Genomic DNA, 13,401 nt, shown 5'->3' on the forward strand with positions numbered 1-13,401 from the left:
GTTCCCTGCTGGCCCCTCCTGGATGCGTGCCAGAATAATTTTCTCGAACAGCTTGCCCAGGATCGAGGTAAGACTGACTGGCCTGTAGTTCCCCGGGTCCTCTTTCCTCCCCTTTTTGAAGATGGGAACCACGTTGGCCCTCTTCCAGTCCTCCGGCACCTCTCCAGAGCACCACGAATGTTCATAAAGCCGTGCCAGGGGACTTGCAATGGCCCCAGCGAGTTCCTTCAGGACACTAGGGTGAAGATCATCCGGGCCGGCTGACTTAAAAATGCCCCTCCAGAAGCTCCCTAACTAAATCCTCACTCACTCTAGGCCCAGGTGAGCCTCCCCCAGGGCCCAGCAGGGAGGTGGCAGTTCTGGTCCTTACTGAGGAAGACAGGCAAAGAAGTTATTAAATATGTTGGCTTTGTCGTCTGGCATGACAACCAGATTCCCTGTCCTGTCCTGTCCTGTTGTAGCCCAGGAGCTTGAGTTTTTCTGTTCGTAGTTTTATAAGACCGGAGAACCGGGTGAAGCTAATAGGGGTTGGAGGAGGCCTCATAGGGGCTCCACGGTAGGGTGGGGACCCCAGTGCCAGAGAGGGCACAACATTCAGGGGTGCACTGACCCCAGCCCTGAGAGAGGGTGCAGAGGATTGGGGGCCAGGTAAGGCCGAGGCTGCCTGAGCCCCACAGGAACTCTAGACCCGAGGAGTGGATTCAGGGGCCAGGCACAGCTATGGCCACCTAAGCCCCAATTGCAAGGAGCCCCAGTGCGGGCACGGTCGCGAGAGCAGGCCCCAGTGCGGGCACGGTCGCGAGAGCAGGCCCCAGCGCGGGCACGGTCGCTTAAGACTCAAGGAGGGGATTCAGGGGCCAGGCACGGCTACAGCCACCTGAGCCCCAATTGTGAGAGGCCAGGGAGCATCCGTGGGAGGGCACAGGCAATTGAGACAAGCCCAGGGAACCCGTGAGCGTGCAGGCAATTGAGAGGAGCCAGGGGATGCCCACGAGGGCGTGGATAGGATTGACCAAACAACGTCCGATACATCAGCGAGGCTTGGGGCGTGGTACAGGGGTGGTAGGAGTCACGCATAGCCCCTAAGGCTTTCGTGCACGGAGTCATCTAAGACGGAGCACAGACTTGGATACATCAGGGGTACCGTGTCAAAGAGGACAAAAAGGCAGCCTCCCTTAACACTAATAACATCAAAGACGTGGCGGGCGAGACAGCGAGGGTGCATTGACACCAACTTGGCACGGAAGGGGGCGCTAGGAGAGATCACAGCCGCTCCTAGGACCCCGCCCTGTGACACTCACAAAACTGACAGTTATGGATTGCTGGATTCTAATAAGAGTACTCTAAAAATATGCACTTTTAGAAACTGGTTTCAAAATACCAAGATTAGGGAACAAATTTGTTTATGAACTAGGGGTGCACTGATAAAGATTTTTTGGGTTAATACCAATGGCAAATTATTAACCAGCCATATCAAATGATACTGATCCGACTGCAGATATGCAGCCCGGCAGCTTGGAAAGCAGCGTCCAGCTGGTAAGTCTGTTGGGGGAGAAGGGGCATGAGGGGGAACAGATTGAGCCCCCCATGGTGAGGGAAGGAGTGGAGCTGGGGCAACGACAGCAGCAGGTGCTGTACAGCCAAGGTAGAGCGCAGCTTGTCTGGGGGGTGCAGGGGGGAGCACATGCCCAGGGGAGGCATGAGGGTCTTGTGCCCACCAGATCTGTGTGTGAAGCATGCGCAAGATGCCTGCTGCACATTCAGGGCTGGGGCTGTACCAGCCTCTTTCAAGCAGGAAGGCTGGGCCCAGGCTGCGCTCAGGGCAAGTGAGGGAAATGGGTGGTGGCAGCGCTGTGAAGGTGGCTACAGCCACCCCAAAATTTACCATAGCCACCCCATAGCCCCCCTGTCAGTGCTGCCACTGCCCACTGTGCCCTAAGTGCAGTCCAGGCCAAGGCCCCCCACCAACTTTCCTTTTTATCAGCGCCAATACAATATGGACCAATGTATCGGTGTACCTCTAACATGAACCCCCAAAAGCCAATGAAACTTTAATTAAATTTCAATGTTAAGATATAGTCTTCTTTCTACTCTACAAAAAATATCTTTGCATACTTGCTCGCTGTTGTCAAATAAAAAACAAAAATTTTGCATGAGGGAAGCAAGTTCAATTTTCTCTCCTAGTTTGGTAAAATATGCAAACAAAGGGCCTACTTCTGACACTCTTACTCATATTAGAGGTTTCTTACTGCAAAAAAAATGCACTGATTTTCTCTTACAGAAAAACAGGACTCAATACTGTGTCAGACCCAGACCTTAGGAGAAAAGGTTTTATCTACAGCTAAATCCATTAATCTTTAGTGAACTAAATTCTGGGTCAAAGCGACCAAATACAGTCTTACTGGATTTAGCAGTCTCTTGAAATGAAACTAAAAGCTGACAAGAACTGTTACTGATTGCAAGTGAAAGGTGATAGGAGTGAAGCCTGCTCATATTACTCACAGAATGCTTATAAAAGACTGTCCCACTTTAACAATATCATCAGCTGCACTACTGATCCGAGTAAACTGCTAATACTGAGGATCTCATACCTTAAAAGTGTGGTATTCTGGCTTTATTATGAAATGTGTCACATGTCTGCTTTTAAAAAAACAAGTTTTAGCTGGGCATTTGTTATTTGTGCTTTTTTTTTTTTTTTTTACACGTTTATTCTAGTCTGCTTTATTCCAAAAACATATTTTTAGCACTGAACAGTGTTTACAACACATGGTTCTTTCCTTCAAACATGCAAACATAACTAAAGAGAAAGTGTAAAATAACAACTATGGTAGCTAGTCTTTTATAGGATCCCATTTTTGTGTTTTACTATATTACTTTACTATAAAATATAATGTTTTCAGATTTCTAGGTCCTACTTTATTAAACACAGCATAAATTGTTTTTTGGGGTATGACTAATACAAGTAAAATAAAACACTTGCTTTATATTACTCCTTTGCCAAATTCCAAGGTGTTGAAAGTAAGTCTAAAATTAATTTTAGAAACTGAGATGCAGCTTTAACTATATCCATTACAGCAGGCACTGCTGTAACATCTGTAAAAACTCAGGTGTGGTTACAGAATATACACTAAAATCCTTTCACAGATACCAAACTAATAATGCAAGTATAACAAGCTCTTAGCTTCTTACATACTGCAGATTTTTGGTGCGATATTCATCTGCTCACCTTCCCAAAGGCAGATGCTCCAGCACAGATGTGTGTGTAATTAAACTGTTTCTGAGTTGCCAAAATCAATGGAGTCAACTCCTCTGGAGAAAAAATACATTTGTCACAGTTTAAAACAGTCTTATTTATGTTTTCAAGTATGGTTTTCACTGCCAAAAATAACACCATGCTATTTGTATCAAATGTATGCAAATCATTCTCACCTGGTAGAAATCCTTTGTATACATCATGTTGAGCCACTAGAACTTTCACAACACCCTGCACTTTGCTGAGCTCTTGTGCTACCTATGATTATAAATGTATTATTATTATTTTGTAATATTAGCACCTGTCGGCCGCAACTAAGCTGAGGCAGTAAGTGTTAGAGACCATACAAACAAGTAGTAAAAATCAGCCCTGACTTGAAAGCCTCAAAATGTAAGCAGGTTGAAGTGAAGCAGAAAAACACCGAGAATCCAGTGAAAGAAGAATACAGGTCTCCTGACTCCCAGAGCACTGCCCAATCACTAGACAAGAGTTGCTTCATCAGTACAAATACTCTGTGGATAAGGCAAAACTGGAACGGAAACCAGCTTAAGGGAAACTGCCTCATGTAAACAGAAGTGTGCAATAAGCCTGTATTTTTATGCAGCAAGATCAATAGTAGATAGTAAGACTAATGTTACAGCTGATTTCATCAGATTATCTGAAAGTTTGATCTGTTTTCCCTGAACTCATTAAGTTTTGCTATTTTAGTGGAAAAAAGGATTGGCCCTATGTTCCAAAAACAAAGGAAAACAAGAACTAATATTATACTCTCCTTGCTCATAAGGGAGGGAGTTCCGTGTAATGCAGTGAGATACCATTAGCTCTTGCCTGGCTGCAAAGTTGCCTTTCTATTCTTATGATGTATATTGTATGTAAAAGTATACAGAAGTGAAGTTTAAGCCGGTGTTTCCCAACCTTTTCCATCCCAAGACACACTAACATTAATAAAAAAATTTCACGACACATCCATTAATGCATTTCCCATCCAAATACCTATTGTAGCTCTTTACCATGGCACGCCTGTTCATTTCTGATGGCACACTTTTGTGCCACAGCGCACTGGTTGGGAAACACTGGTTTAAACTACTGAATGCATGCTTCAGATAAGGCAGAGCTGGACTGATGGAGATATCTGAATAACCCCTACAATATATCCTTGTTCTATGAACTACAGTTATACCCAGAAACCAACAAAATAAGACAATAAGAAATCAAACTGCTGTTCCACAGCGGCTACTTTGGTTTAAGTAATTAACTGGGCTCTCTTATCCTGCATATACACATTCATACTGCTTAAAAAAAAATTATCTTCTGTACAGTATCCTTTTTCAAATAAAAAAGGCAACAATTTTCCCATCACTTTTGAGCTGGAAATACAAAACAAACTCTAGAATAAGGGGGTACAAGTGGAAGTATTTCATTCAAAACTTGTCCTGCAAATGTTTTTTTCTGAAATGTGATAATCAGTGATCCTGGTTTTCTCAGTTAAAAAAACCCCTAAATTCATGGGTTGTAGCTCATTTCATCCAATGCTGTGAAATAACAGGTTGTGATAGATAACATTTAACTGTATTCACCAATTCATTTAAACAACAATCAAGTTTCCTTACCTTGTCACAGTTCGTACCAGCTACTAAACAAGATACTTCACCTCCCAGATGTTTTGCTGCAGTGATAGCATTCAGCGTAATAGGTGTGAGCGACTCATTTGTGTGTTCAGCTATTACCAGTGTACTCTGAAATCGTCGAAGCACTGATGCCTTAACAGAGAGAGAAAGACAGCGAGCCAATACTTAGCACCAAAGAAACAAACATTTTAAAGGGTTTTACAAAGATCACGTAGTATTATATTTACTCAAATACAAGATATGGTCCCCCCCCCCCGCCATCAGCATGGGGAAAAAAGCCCCATATCTTATATAACAAAACCTCAGTAATCACACTGCCTATCATTAAACTGCTGCCAAAAGGGCCATGTGCTCAATAATGGAAACCAACTATGAAGCTGACTGCATATAAGCCACACTAAGTACAGTAAACACAGAGCTCATATTAGGCAAATATACTGATGGGAACCTACCAGGGTAGGTTTGATTTCAATCACAATTTAAATCACTGATCACGAAGCCTCTATATTTAATCACAGTTTTCTACAAAAAGTGCATTCTTCTTGTTTGATATCCACTATTCATTTGACTTCTTGAAACTTTGCACTTTTAGAGAGGTAAAGGCTTGACTCTGTGTACACAAACTTGCAGAGAGACAAGAGTGCTGATGGGCGGGTAATCAGCTCTGTTATCTCATAGATTCATAGACTGTCAGGGGCTGGAAGGAAACTCACAGATCATTGGGTCCAACCCCCCCACTCTAGGTAAGAAGACAACTGGGGTCAAGTGACCCTAGCAAGGTGACTGTCCAGTTGCCTCTTGAAAACCTCCAGGGTAAGTGACTGTACCACCTCTGGACGGAGTTTATTCCCCAGTCTGGACACCCTGACTGTGAAGGAGTTTTTCCTAGTACTAAGCCTGAAGTGGCCTTCCAAGAGTTTATATCCATTGGCCCTAGTCCTCCCCAGGGGTGCCATAGTGAATAGTTGTTCACCAAGCTCCTGATGCACTCCTCTGATATAGCGCCAAGTCACTATCAAGTCCCCTATCAACCTTCTCTTCTTTAGGCTAAAGAGGCCCAGGTCCCTCAACCTTTCTTTGTATGGTTTGACTTGCAAGTCCCTAATCATATAGGTGGTTCTTCTCTGGATCCTCTCAAGCTTATCCACATCCCTACTGAAATGCAGCGCCCAGAACTGGATGCAGTACTCCAACTGCGGTCTCACCAGTGTTGAGTACAGTGGGAGTATCACTTCCATAGCTTTACAAGAGATGCATCGGTTGATGCATGCCATCGTGTTGTTTGCCCTGCTGGCCACCACATCACACTGACAGGTCATGTTCATGCAATGGTCAATCAGTACCCCTAGGTCCCTTTCAGCCATGGTGCAGGTCAGGCTGTCACCTCTGAGCCTGTATGTATGTTGAGGGTTATTTGCCCCCAGATGGAGCACCTTACACTTTGAGGTATTGAACTTCATCTGGTTCTGGTCTGCCCAGCTCTCGAGCCTATCCAGGTCTGCCTGTATCAGCAACCTATCTTCCGGCATGGCTACCCTGCCCCATAACTTGATGTTATCCGCAAACTTGGCCAGTGAGCTTTTCACTCCCCCATCCAAATCATTGATAAAGATGTTGAAAAGCACCAATCCAAGCACAGACTCCTGAGGGACATCACTGGCCACTTCGTGCCAAGATGACACAGATCTGTTCATGAGAACTCTCTGGGTCCTACCCTGTAGCCAGTTTCCCCACCAACTGAACCATCAAGCAGCTGATCCCACAATCGTCCAGTTTTCCCACAAGAATATCGTGGGATACTAGATCAAAAGCCTTTTGAAAGTGTAAGTATATAACGTCTACCTCATCTCCCATGTCCAGGTGGCAAGAGACCTGGTCATAGAAGGAGATGAGATTGGTAGACAAGACCTACCCATGACAAAGCCATGCTGGCTGTTGTTCAGAATCTTACCTTCCAAGAGCATGTCACAGATAGATTTTTTAATGAGCTTTTCCAGGATTTTCCCTGGGATAGAGCTTAGGCTGATTGGTCAATAGTTGTCCTCCCTCTTCCCCTTCTTAAAGATGGGCACAATCTTGGCCCTCTTCCAATCCTCAGAGATTTTCCCCATGCACCATGGATTCTAAAAGAACTTTGCCAGGGGTTCCGCAGTGACCTCAGCCAGCTCCTTCAGCACTCTCCAATGGAGTCCATCCAGTCCCACTGACATGTCTAGCTTTTCTAGTTGGTATTGCACCTGCTCAGCATCAACAGGGGGGAGTCTGTCAGTCCTGGCATGCACCCTATGAGCCTTATCTCGCTTGACGTTCCCCATGGTCTGGTGAAATACCAAATCAAAATAGGCATTCAGGAGTTCAGTTTTTTTCCTGAACATCAGTTACCAGATGTCCTGAAGTGTTAAGCAAGCGTCCCATACTTCCATTTGTTTTCCTTCTACTGCCTACATACCTAAAGAAGCACTTACTGTCCTTGACTCACGTGGCTAACCTAAACTCCATCGCCACCTCCTGATCATTTCCCTACAAGTGCTAGCCACTAAAGTACAGTCCTCCTTAAGGACCGTCCCTAGCTTCTACTGTGCGTATACTTCTTGTTTTCTTTTTTAAGAGGACCGCAACATCCCTATTAAGCCAGGAGGGCTTGCCAGCCCTCCTGCTACCTTTCCTCTTTGCATCTCATCTCCATATGCTCCTGTTAACAAGGATGTTATCTCTAGCAATACAAATCCACAGTCTGAGAACTGAAACCAAGCATCACAGAGGGCGTCTATATGTGCATTTATGCTGGCTTCAAGTTACTGCGAAGTAAGCAGGAATAGGCTGGCGTCTACACATACAGGCATTAAAAAGCATTAACACTGTATGCGGACCAACTTGGAACTAAAGTTAGTCCCAAGTCAGTCCACACGCACAGTGTTACTGTACAGTAATTAAATCTGGTATAAATTTGATACCTGCCTGATGTGGGTATCATATTTATACCCAAGTTGGCATAAGTCACCATATTTACTGTGCAGTACAGGCGTGCATGGGTAGACACATACCTATTGGATACAGTGCAGTAAATGCACATGTGTAGATGTGCCCAGAAATGCTGAGTGGGATCTACTAGATCAGGGATGAGCAAAATACAGCCCACGGGCCACATCCAACCCACCAAGCACTTTCATCTGGCCCACAGCACCCACCAACTAATTGTAACCCACACAGCCATTCCGTCCACAAAGTTGTAAGCAAGGCACCCACCCACACCCCCAACATACTGTATTGTGCCTCACTTCCACCCTCATGAGTAGAAGGGCCTGCCCAAGCCAGCAGCAGCTTTCGGGCAGGGCTGCTGCTGCCACAGCTGCAGGACCTCCTCAGCATCCTGCTCACTCCAGGCAGCAAGTAGGAAAGTGGTGGGGGTAGGGGTGGGGGAGCTGCAGCTGAGTGGGAGCGCGAGGCTCGCAGCATTGCAAAGCCCGCACCCTGGGGGGCGGCAGCAGCACAGAGTTCAGGTGGGCAGGGTGCAGGTGTGAAGGAGGGGGAGAGGGAGGGTGTGGGGACACCTCCCACATACACATTCCACCCCCATGGTTTGCAGCCCCTGCAGACAGCAGTAGCTACAGCAGGCAGGGGTGCTCATGGTGCTCATACTGCCATCCGGTGGCACATGGCTTCAGCTAGCACTACTGCACATTGTGGTGAGGAGTGGAGACCAGGCAAGCTGCCTCTATCACTAGGGCTCCCTGCCACGCACATGCAACTCACATACTTGTGCATCCCAGCTCCCTGCTGCACAAGTCCCAGGATTCCACTGGAACTGGAGGCGAGCCCAGGCCTCTGCTTCCCACGGAGTCCTGGACCTGAGCGGCAGAAGCAGCAAAGGCAGCCAGCTCCAGTGCATGGAGATTCCTTCAGGCGGTGTGCAAATGCAAAGCTTTGCACTGTGTGCCACCAAGTAGCAAAGCTTGTGCTGGGCACTAGCACCCTGAACGCCCCTGCCTGCTGCAGCTGCCACACACCCTCAAAAGCTACCAAACTTCATTAAGCGGCCCTCCAGCTGGAATAACTGCTAACCCCTGCTCTAGACTGAGCACTGAGTCCCATTAGGTAGAATTTTTTTTTTAATCTTTACTAATCTATAGAGGAGCCTCTGGGAATCCCGTAACACTGGGCCAATAATATAGTGCATGGCCTGTTGTGACCTGTTTATATATTTTTTTAGAAAAAAGATTATATGAATACATTGTCTCAAATAGTACATGATTAAAAGTTATAATCCCTATTCCATGATGATATCTTTGAGCTTTAATATATCTTAAATTAAAACTCTCTTTATATAGGTTTTAAAAAAAAAGCATCTTAAGAAAATAAAAAATACAATTAAATAAAAAAAATCTGAGTTCTATCCACCTCAAGAACCTATCATAAGATTAGGATAATACAGACCATCTAGATAAAATATACTGTAGTACCCACTGCACGCAGTCCCTCTCAGCGCTAATTATTTTTCAAGTCATGGTGAGCCACTATACTGAATATATTTTGACTTCTCCTTCATTCCCGCAGTCGAGCTGTGCTTTCCTTTCCCATTTTCAATTATTCTTGTTTCTTCATTGACCTTAAACTTGTGGCAAATGTTACCAAACAGGGTCACAAGCAGTTCACCAAGAATCTGAGATCTTGGAGTCATTGTTGACTCCAGGATGGACAGGAGCCACCAATGCAAGGAAACGGTCAGTAAGGCTAACTGGATTTTGACATCCATCTACAGATGCATCACAAGCAGGTCCAGGGAGGTGATCCTCCCCCTCTATGCGGCACTGGTCAGGCCGCAGTTAGAGTACTGTGTCCAGTTCTGGGCACAGCACTTCAAGAGGGATGCGACTAACTTTGACAGGGTCCAGAGGAGGGCCACTCACATGGTCAGGAGGCAGCAGGCCAGACCCTATGAGGATAGACTGAAGGGTCTGAATCTATTTAGCCTCCACAAGAGAAGGCTGAGAGGCGATCTAGTGGCTGTCTATAAACTCACCAGGGGGAACCAGCGGAAAATAGGTGAGTCTCTGTTCCTCAGGGCACCACCTGGGATAACAAGGAATAACAGCCACAAATTGATTGAGAGCAGGTTCAAGCTAGATATCAGGAGGCATTACTTTATGGTTAGGGCTGCCAGGCTCTGGAATGGGCTCCCAAGGGAGGTGGTGCTCTCCCCTACTTTGAGGGTCTTCACGAGGAGGTTGGATAAATATCTGGCTCAGGTATTATGATCCCAGCACTTGTTCCTGCCCAGGGCAAGAGGTCAGACTTGATGATCTATTCAGGTCTCTTCTGACCCTAGTAACTATGAAACTCTGAATCCCACTGTTGGGCCCTCTCTCAGCCTGTCACATACGATAAGTGCGGCTTCATCCCACATGGATGCTTTGTACGTGATATCTGGAATACAAACACATACTGAGCAGTGCTAGGCTGTGGGGTCACTGGCTTGAAATGATGTTGACCCTGCTGGGGCCCAGTCCAATGAACTAATTAATAAATCATGAGCCTTTGGGCTTTAGACTAATATCATGCATAGCTATATAAGTAGATACAAAGAAGAATAGCAGGGACAGAAGACAAGCCCTCCCCACCCTGACCACTAAGACCAGTGAGGGAGAAAAATTCAAAACAAATCTTTGATCATTAAATTCTATACCTGAAGAAATAATTAGAAAATATATAGCTCTGTTTTAAGTCATCTTAAAAATCAGGGTCAGCTTAAATTCAAGTAGATGTGGTACTTTATGGAAAGTTTTTCCTTTGTAATGAAGCTATGTTAGTCAGTAACAGTAAAAAGACCAACTGAACAACTTTGATATTTCTAACAAATATCAGTTTGAAGGTACAAGACACTGTGCAAGTACAAATCTTATTAACTTCAGCATCTTTACTTACATAGAAGTTTTGAGCTAATGTTTTCACAGGAAGGTGTTCAGCAGGACTAGTCACGACATTTTGATAGGTCAGATTTATAGGTAAATTGATGAACCTGTTTAAAAATCTTTAATTGTTTGTTGAGCACATGGAAGTAATTTAAGAGTTTGGATAGTTACAGGATAAAATCCACAACAGACAGAATGAAGAACACATATGGGACTCAAAAGAGAAATTACTATGCAGCAAACAGGTTTGTACTTTCCTAAAATAGTAAATATGTTTTCAGACAAAGCAATGGCAAAAACCATAAACTGAATTACTTTTTTTTCAATACTGCTTCTTATTTTGCCTTTATTTTAACTGTCACAACTTAGACTATTTAATAAGTGTTTTGAGTAGGTTTGATGTGTAAAGAAACCAACAAAAAAATCTACTGAATTGTCAGTTTTGAATCTTAGAAAAATACCCAACTTTACCATTAAAAATGTAATCCTTTTTCACCAAATAATAGCCCATGCCTATGCAGTGTCTGACACTAAGGGGCAAGGGGGGGTGGGCAGCGACAGAGGACAAGGATGTCTCCTGACCTCCCCCACCCAGCCACTATTTTCCCTGCTGTAGCTCCCTGATGGAGACAAATTCAACACAAACCTCTGATAAGAGCCCTGAATAAGATTGCATTTATGATGCCCAGTTTACTAGGACTGAGATGAATAAGTTTTCACCATCCTGGCTAGAGTCATCGACTCACAGAGGTAATGCCCAGAGCAGGCCTCACTCATGCAGAGATTTGTTTACATGCTTAACTTCATATGCAGAAAGCAGTACTAGGACTTCACTGGAACAATTAACAGGTTTTTTTAAACTAAATAAGTGAATACATTTTTGTAGGATCCAGACTGTAATTTGTGATCTTGATTAGAACAACATTGATTCTAGTAAAACAACTTTGCATTTCATCTTACATTGTTCAAGCAATTCATTATGATTTAAGGTTCTGAGACTATTTCAAGTAAACTGCCTGTAACAAGCTATTTATTGCCAATTTACCTCAGACACGGTATTTTTTATCATGTTTCATACACCATCTTCCATAAAAGTTATGAGATTTCAGTCACTAGTTGATGAATAAATCTATACTTTTGTGGCAAAAATCCCACCTTTCATATGATTTATAGCCCTGTTGTGGGGTAAAATGCACCATGTACTTGAAAGATCCTAAAGTTTTTAGATTTCCAGAGGGAGTCACAGATTCTTTAACGATATATTCTGTAACAGCCTGGCTTGCCTTTAAGAACTGTGCATTTTAAACAAACTTAATTCTGGCTATATAGTTAATGATTTTTTTTTTCCCAAAATAAGACACTGTACCACCAAAGGAGCCCCACATCATTCTATCAACTAATTCTGGAACAAAATGAGAAAAAAAAGGCTGTTTTCCACAAAGGTACCTGAGCAGTCAGATTATGTAGCATAAACTTGGCTTCATTTCCAAGCTGATAATGCCAGCTTGTTTGGTAACATATCAGTGCTGGTAAATTATTGAGTCTGAAGCTGAGACAAGTGAATACAGTATTAAAGCCAAATAAACAAATAAATAAATAAGTCAACCCTTGAATTTAATTCTTAAAGATCCTAGAAGCTGCAATGGTGTAGGTTGTAGCCGCATTTGTCTAAGGACATAGGCAGACAAGACTGCAATGACATTCTCAACTAAGTCTGGAATGATTAACATGTACACACAAACCAGTCTTTAAAACCAGCAAAACCAAAGCAATAAAAAACGGATCTTTTAATTTGGTTTGATTTAGAAGTTCTATACAAGAGGTTTTAGCTAAGCATTAGTCCTGGGGCAGATGAAGTGCAGCCTGCACGCTGGATTGAACCTGCAGCAGACTCCAAATCCCAGCAGCCCCTGCCCACACTGCTGGCAGGGTAAGCAGCTGGGCGGGTTGCTGCTCCGGGGATGGGATCTTGTGGCGGTGAGTTCAGTCAGGAGATGGGGCAGAGCTGTGATTCACTGCCTACACACCCTAAGCAAAGGTGTGCAGGCAGTGGATCACAGCTCTGCCCCAGCTCCAGACCACAGTGTCACCGCCACAAGATCCCAGCCCCAGCCCCAGAGCAGCTCCCTGCCCAGCCATATGCCCTGCCAGCGCTGCGGGAGCCAGTCTCTGTGAAAACCTGGCCCCCGTGCTGTCATGGTGCCACCCCTCCTGGAGCTAGCCACAGCAATTCAGGCAGGTGCTGCTGGAAAATGGAGTCCGGCCTCTGGCCAGATCCACTATTTTCCCCAAGCCTGCATTAGCCACTCACAAATGCTACTGAAATTACACAACACTTAAAGTTCAGTACAGGTTAATTTATTTAAATTACAACTATATCTGATATACCTCAGGGTAGATGCTGCTCTCAAATCCAGATAAAATGGGGTAGGACTACCTAGCCTCATAAAAACCAGAAATGGGACCAAACTACCATTTAGCTAAAAATGGCTGCTCAGCAGGAGAACACTGCTGACCCTTCAATTTGTCTGGGGGCATCAGGTAAAAGCCAGTGTAATTGTCCAAATGACCAGGATGGGCTCCACCTTTCCCCTAAAGGTAAGCGTGTGTT

General features: G+C 44.5%; 1 protein-coding gene across 2 annotated transcripts in view; it reads right to left on the reverse strand.

The window, feature by feature from the left end:
- Window positions 1-13,401, reverse strand: part of ETFA (electron transfer flavoprotein alpha subunit) — a 72,687-nt gene that overhangs the window by 52,202 nt on the left and 7,084 nt on the right. For both annotated transcript variants that reach the window (XM_019504420.1, XM_019504419.1), the window contains exons 2-4: window positions 4,864-5,013; window positions 3,430-3,511; window positions 3,227-3,309 (exon numbers count right to left, since the gene is read on the reverse strand). In XM_019504420.1, the coding sequence (XP_019359965.1) occupies window positions 3,227-3,309; window positions 3,430-3,511; window positions 4,864-5,013 (315 nt within the window). The remainder of the gene's footprint in view (window positions 1-3,226; window positions 3,310-3,429; window positions 3,512-4,863; window positions 5,014-13,401) is intronic.

Source organism: Gavialis gangeticus, unplaced genomic scaffold (genome assembly GCF_001723915.1).
Source record: "Gavialis gangeticus isolate Ggan-Ray unplaced genomic scaffold, GavGan_comp1, whole genome shotgun sequence".
Classification (NCBI taxonomy): Eukaryota; Metazoa; Chordata; order Crocodylia; family Gavialidae; genus Gavialis; species Gavialis gangeticus.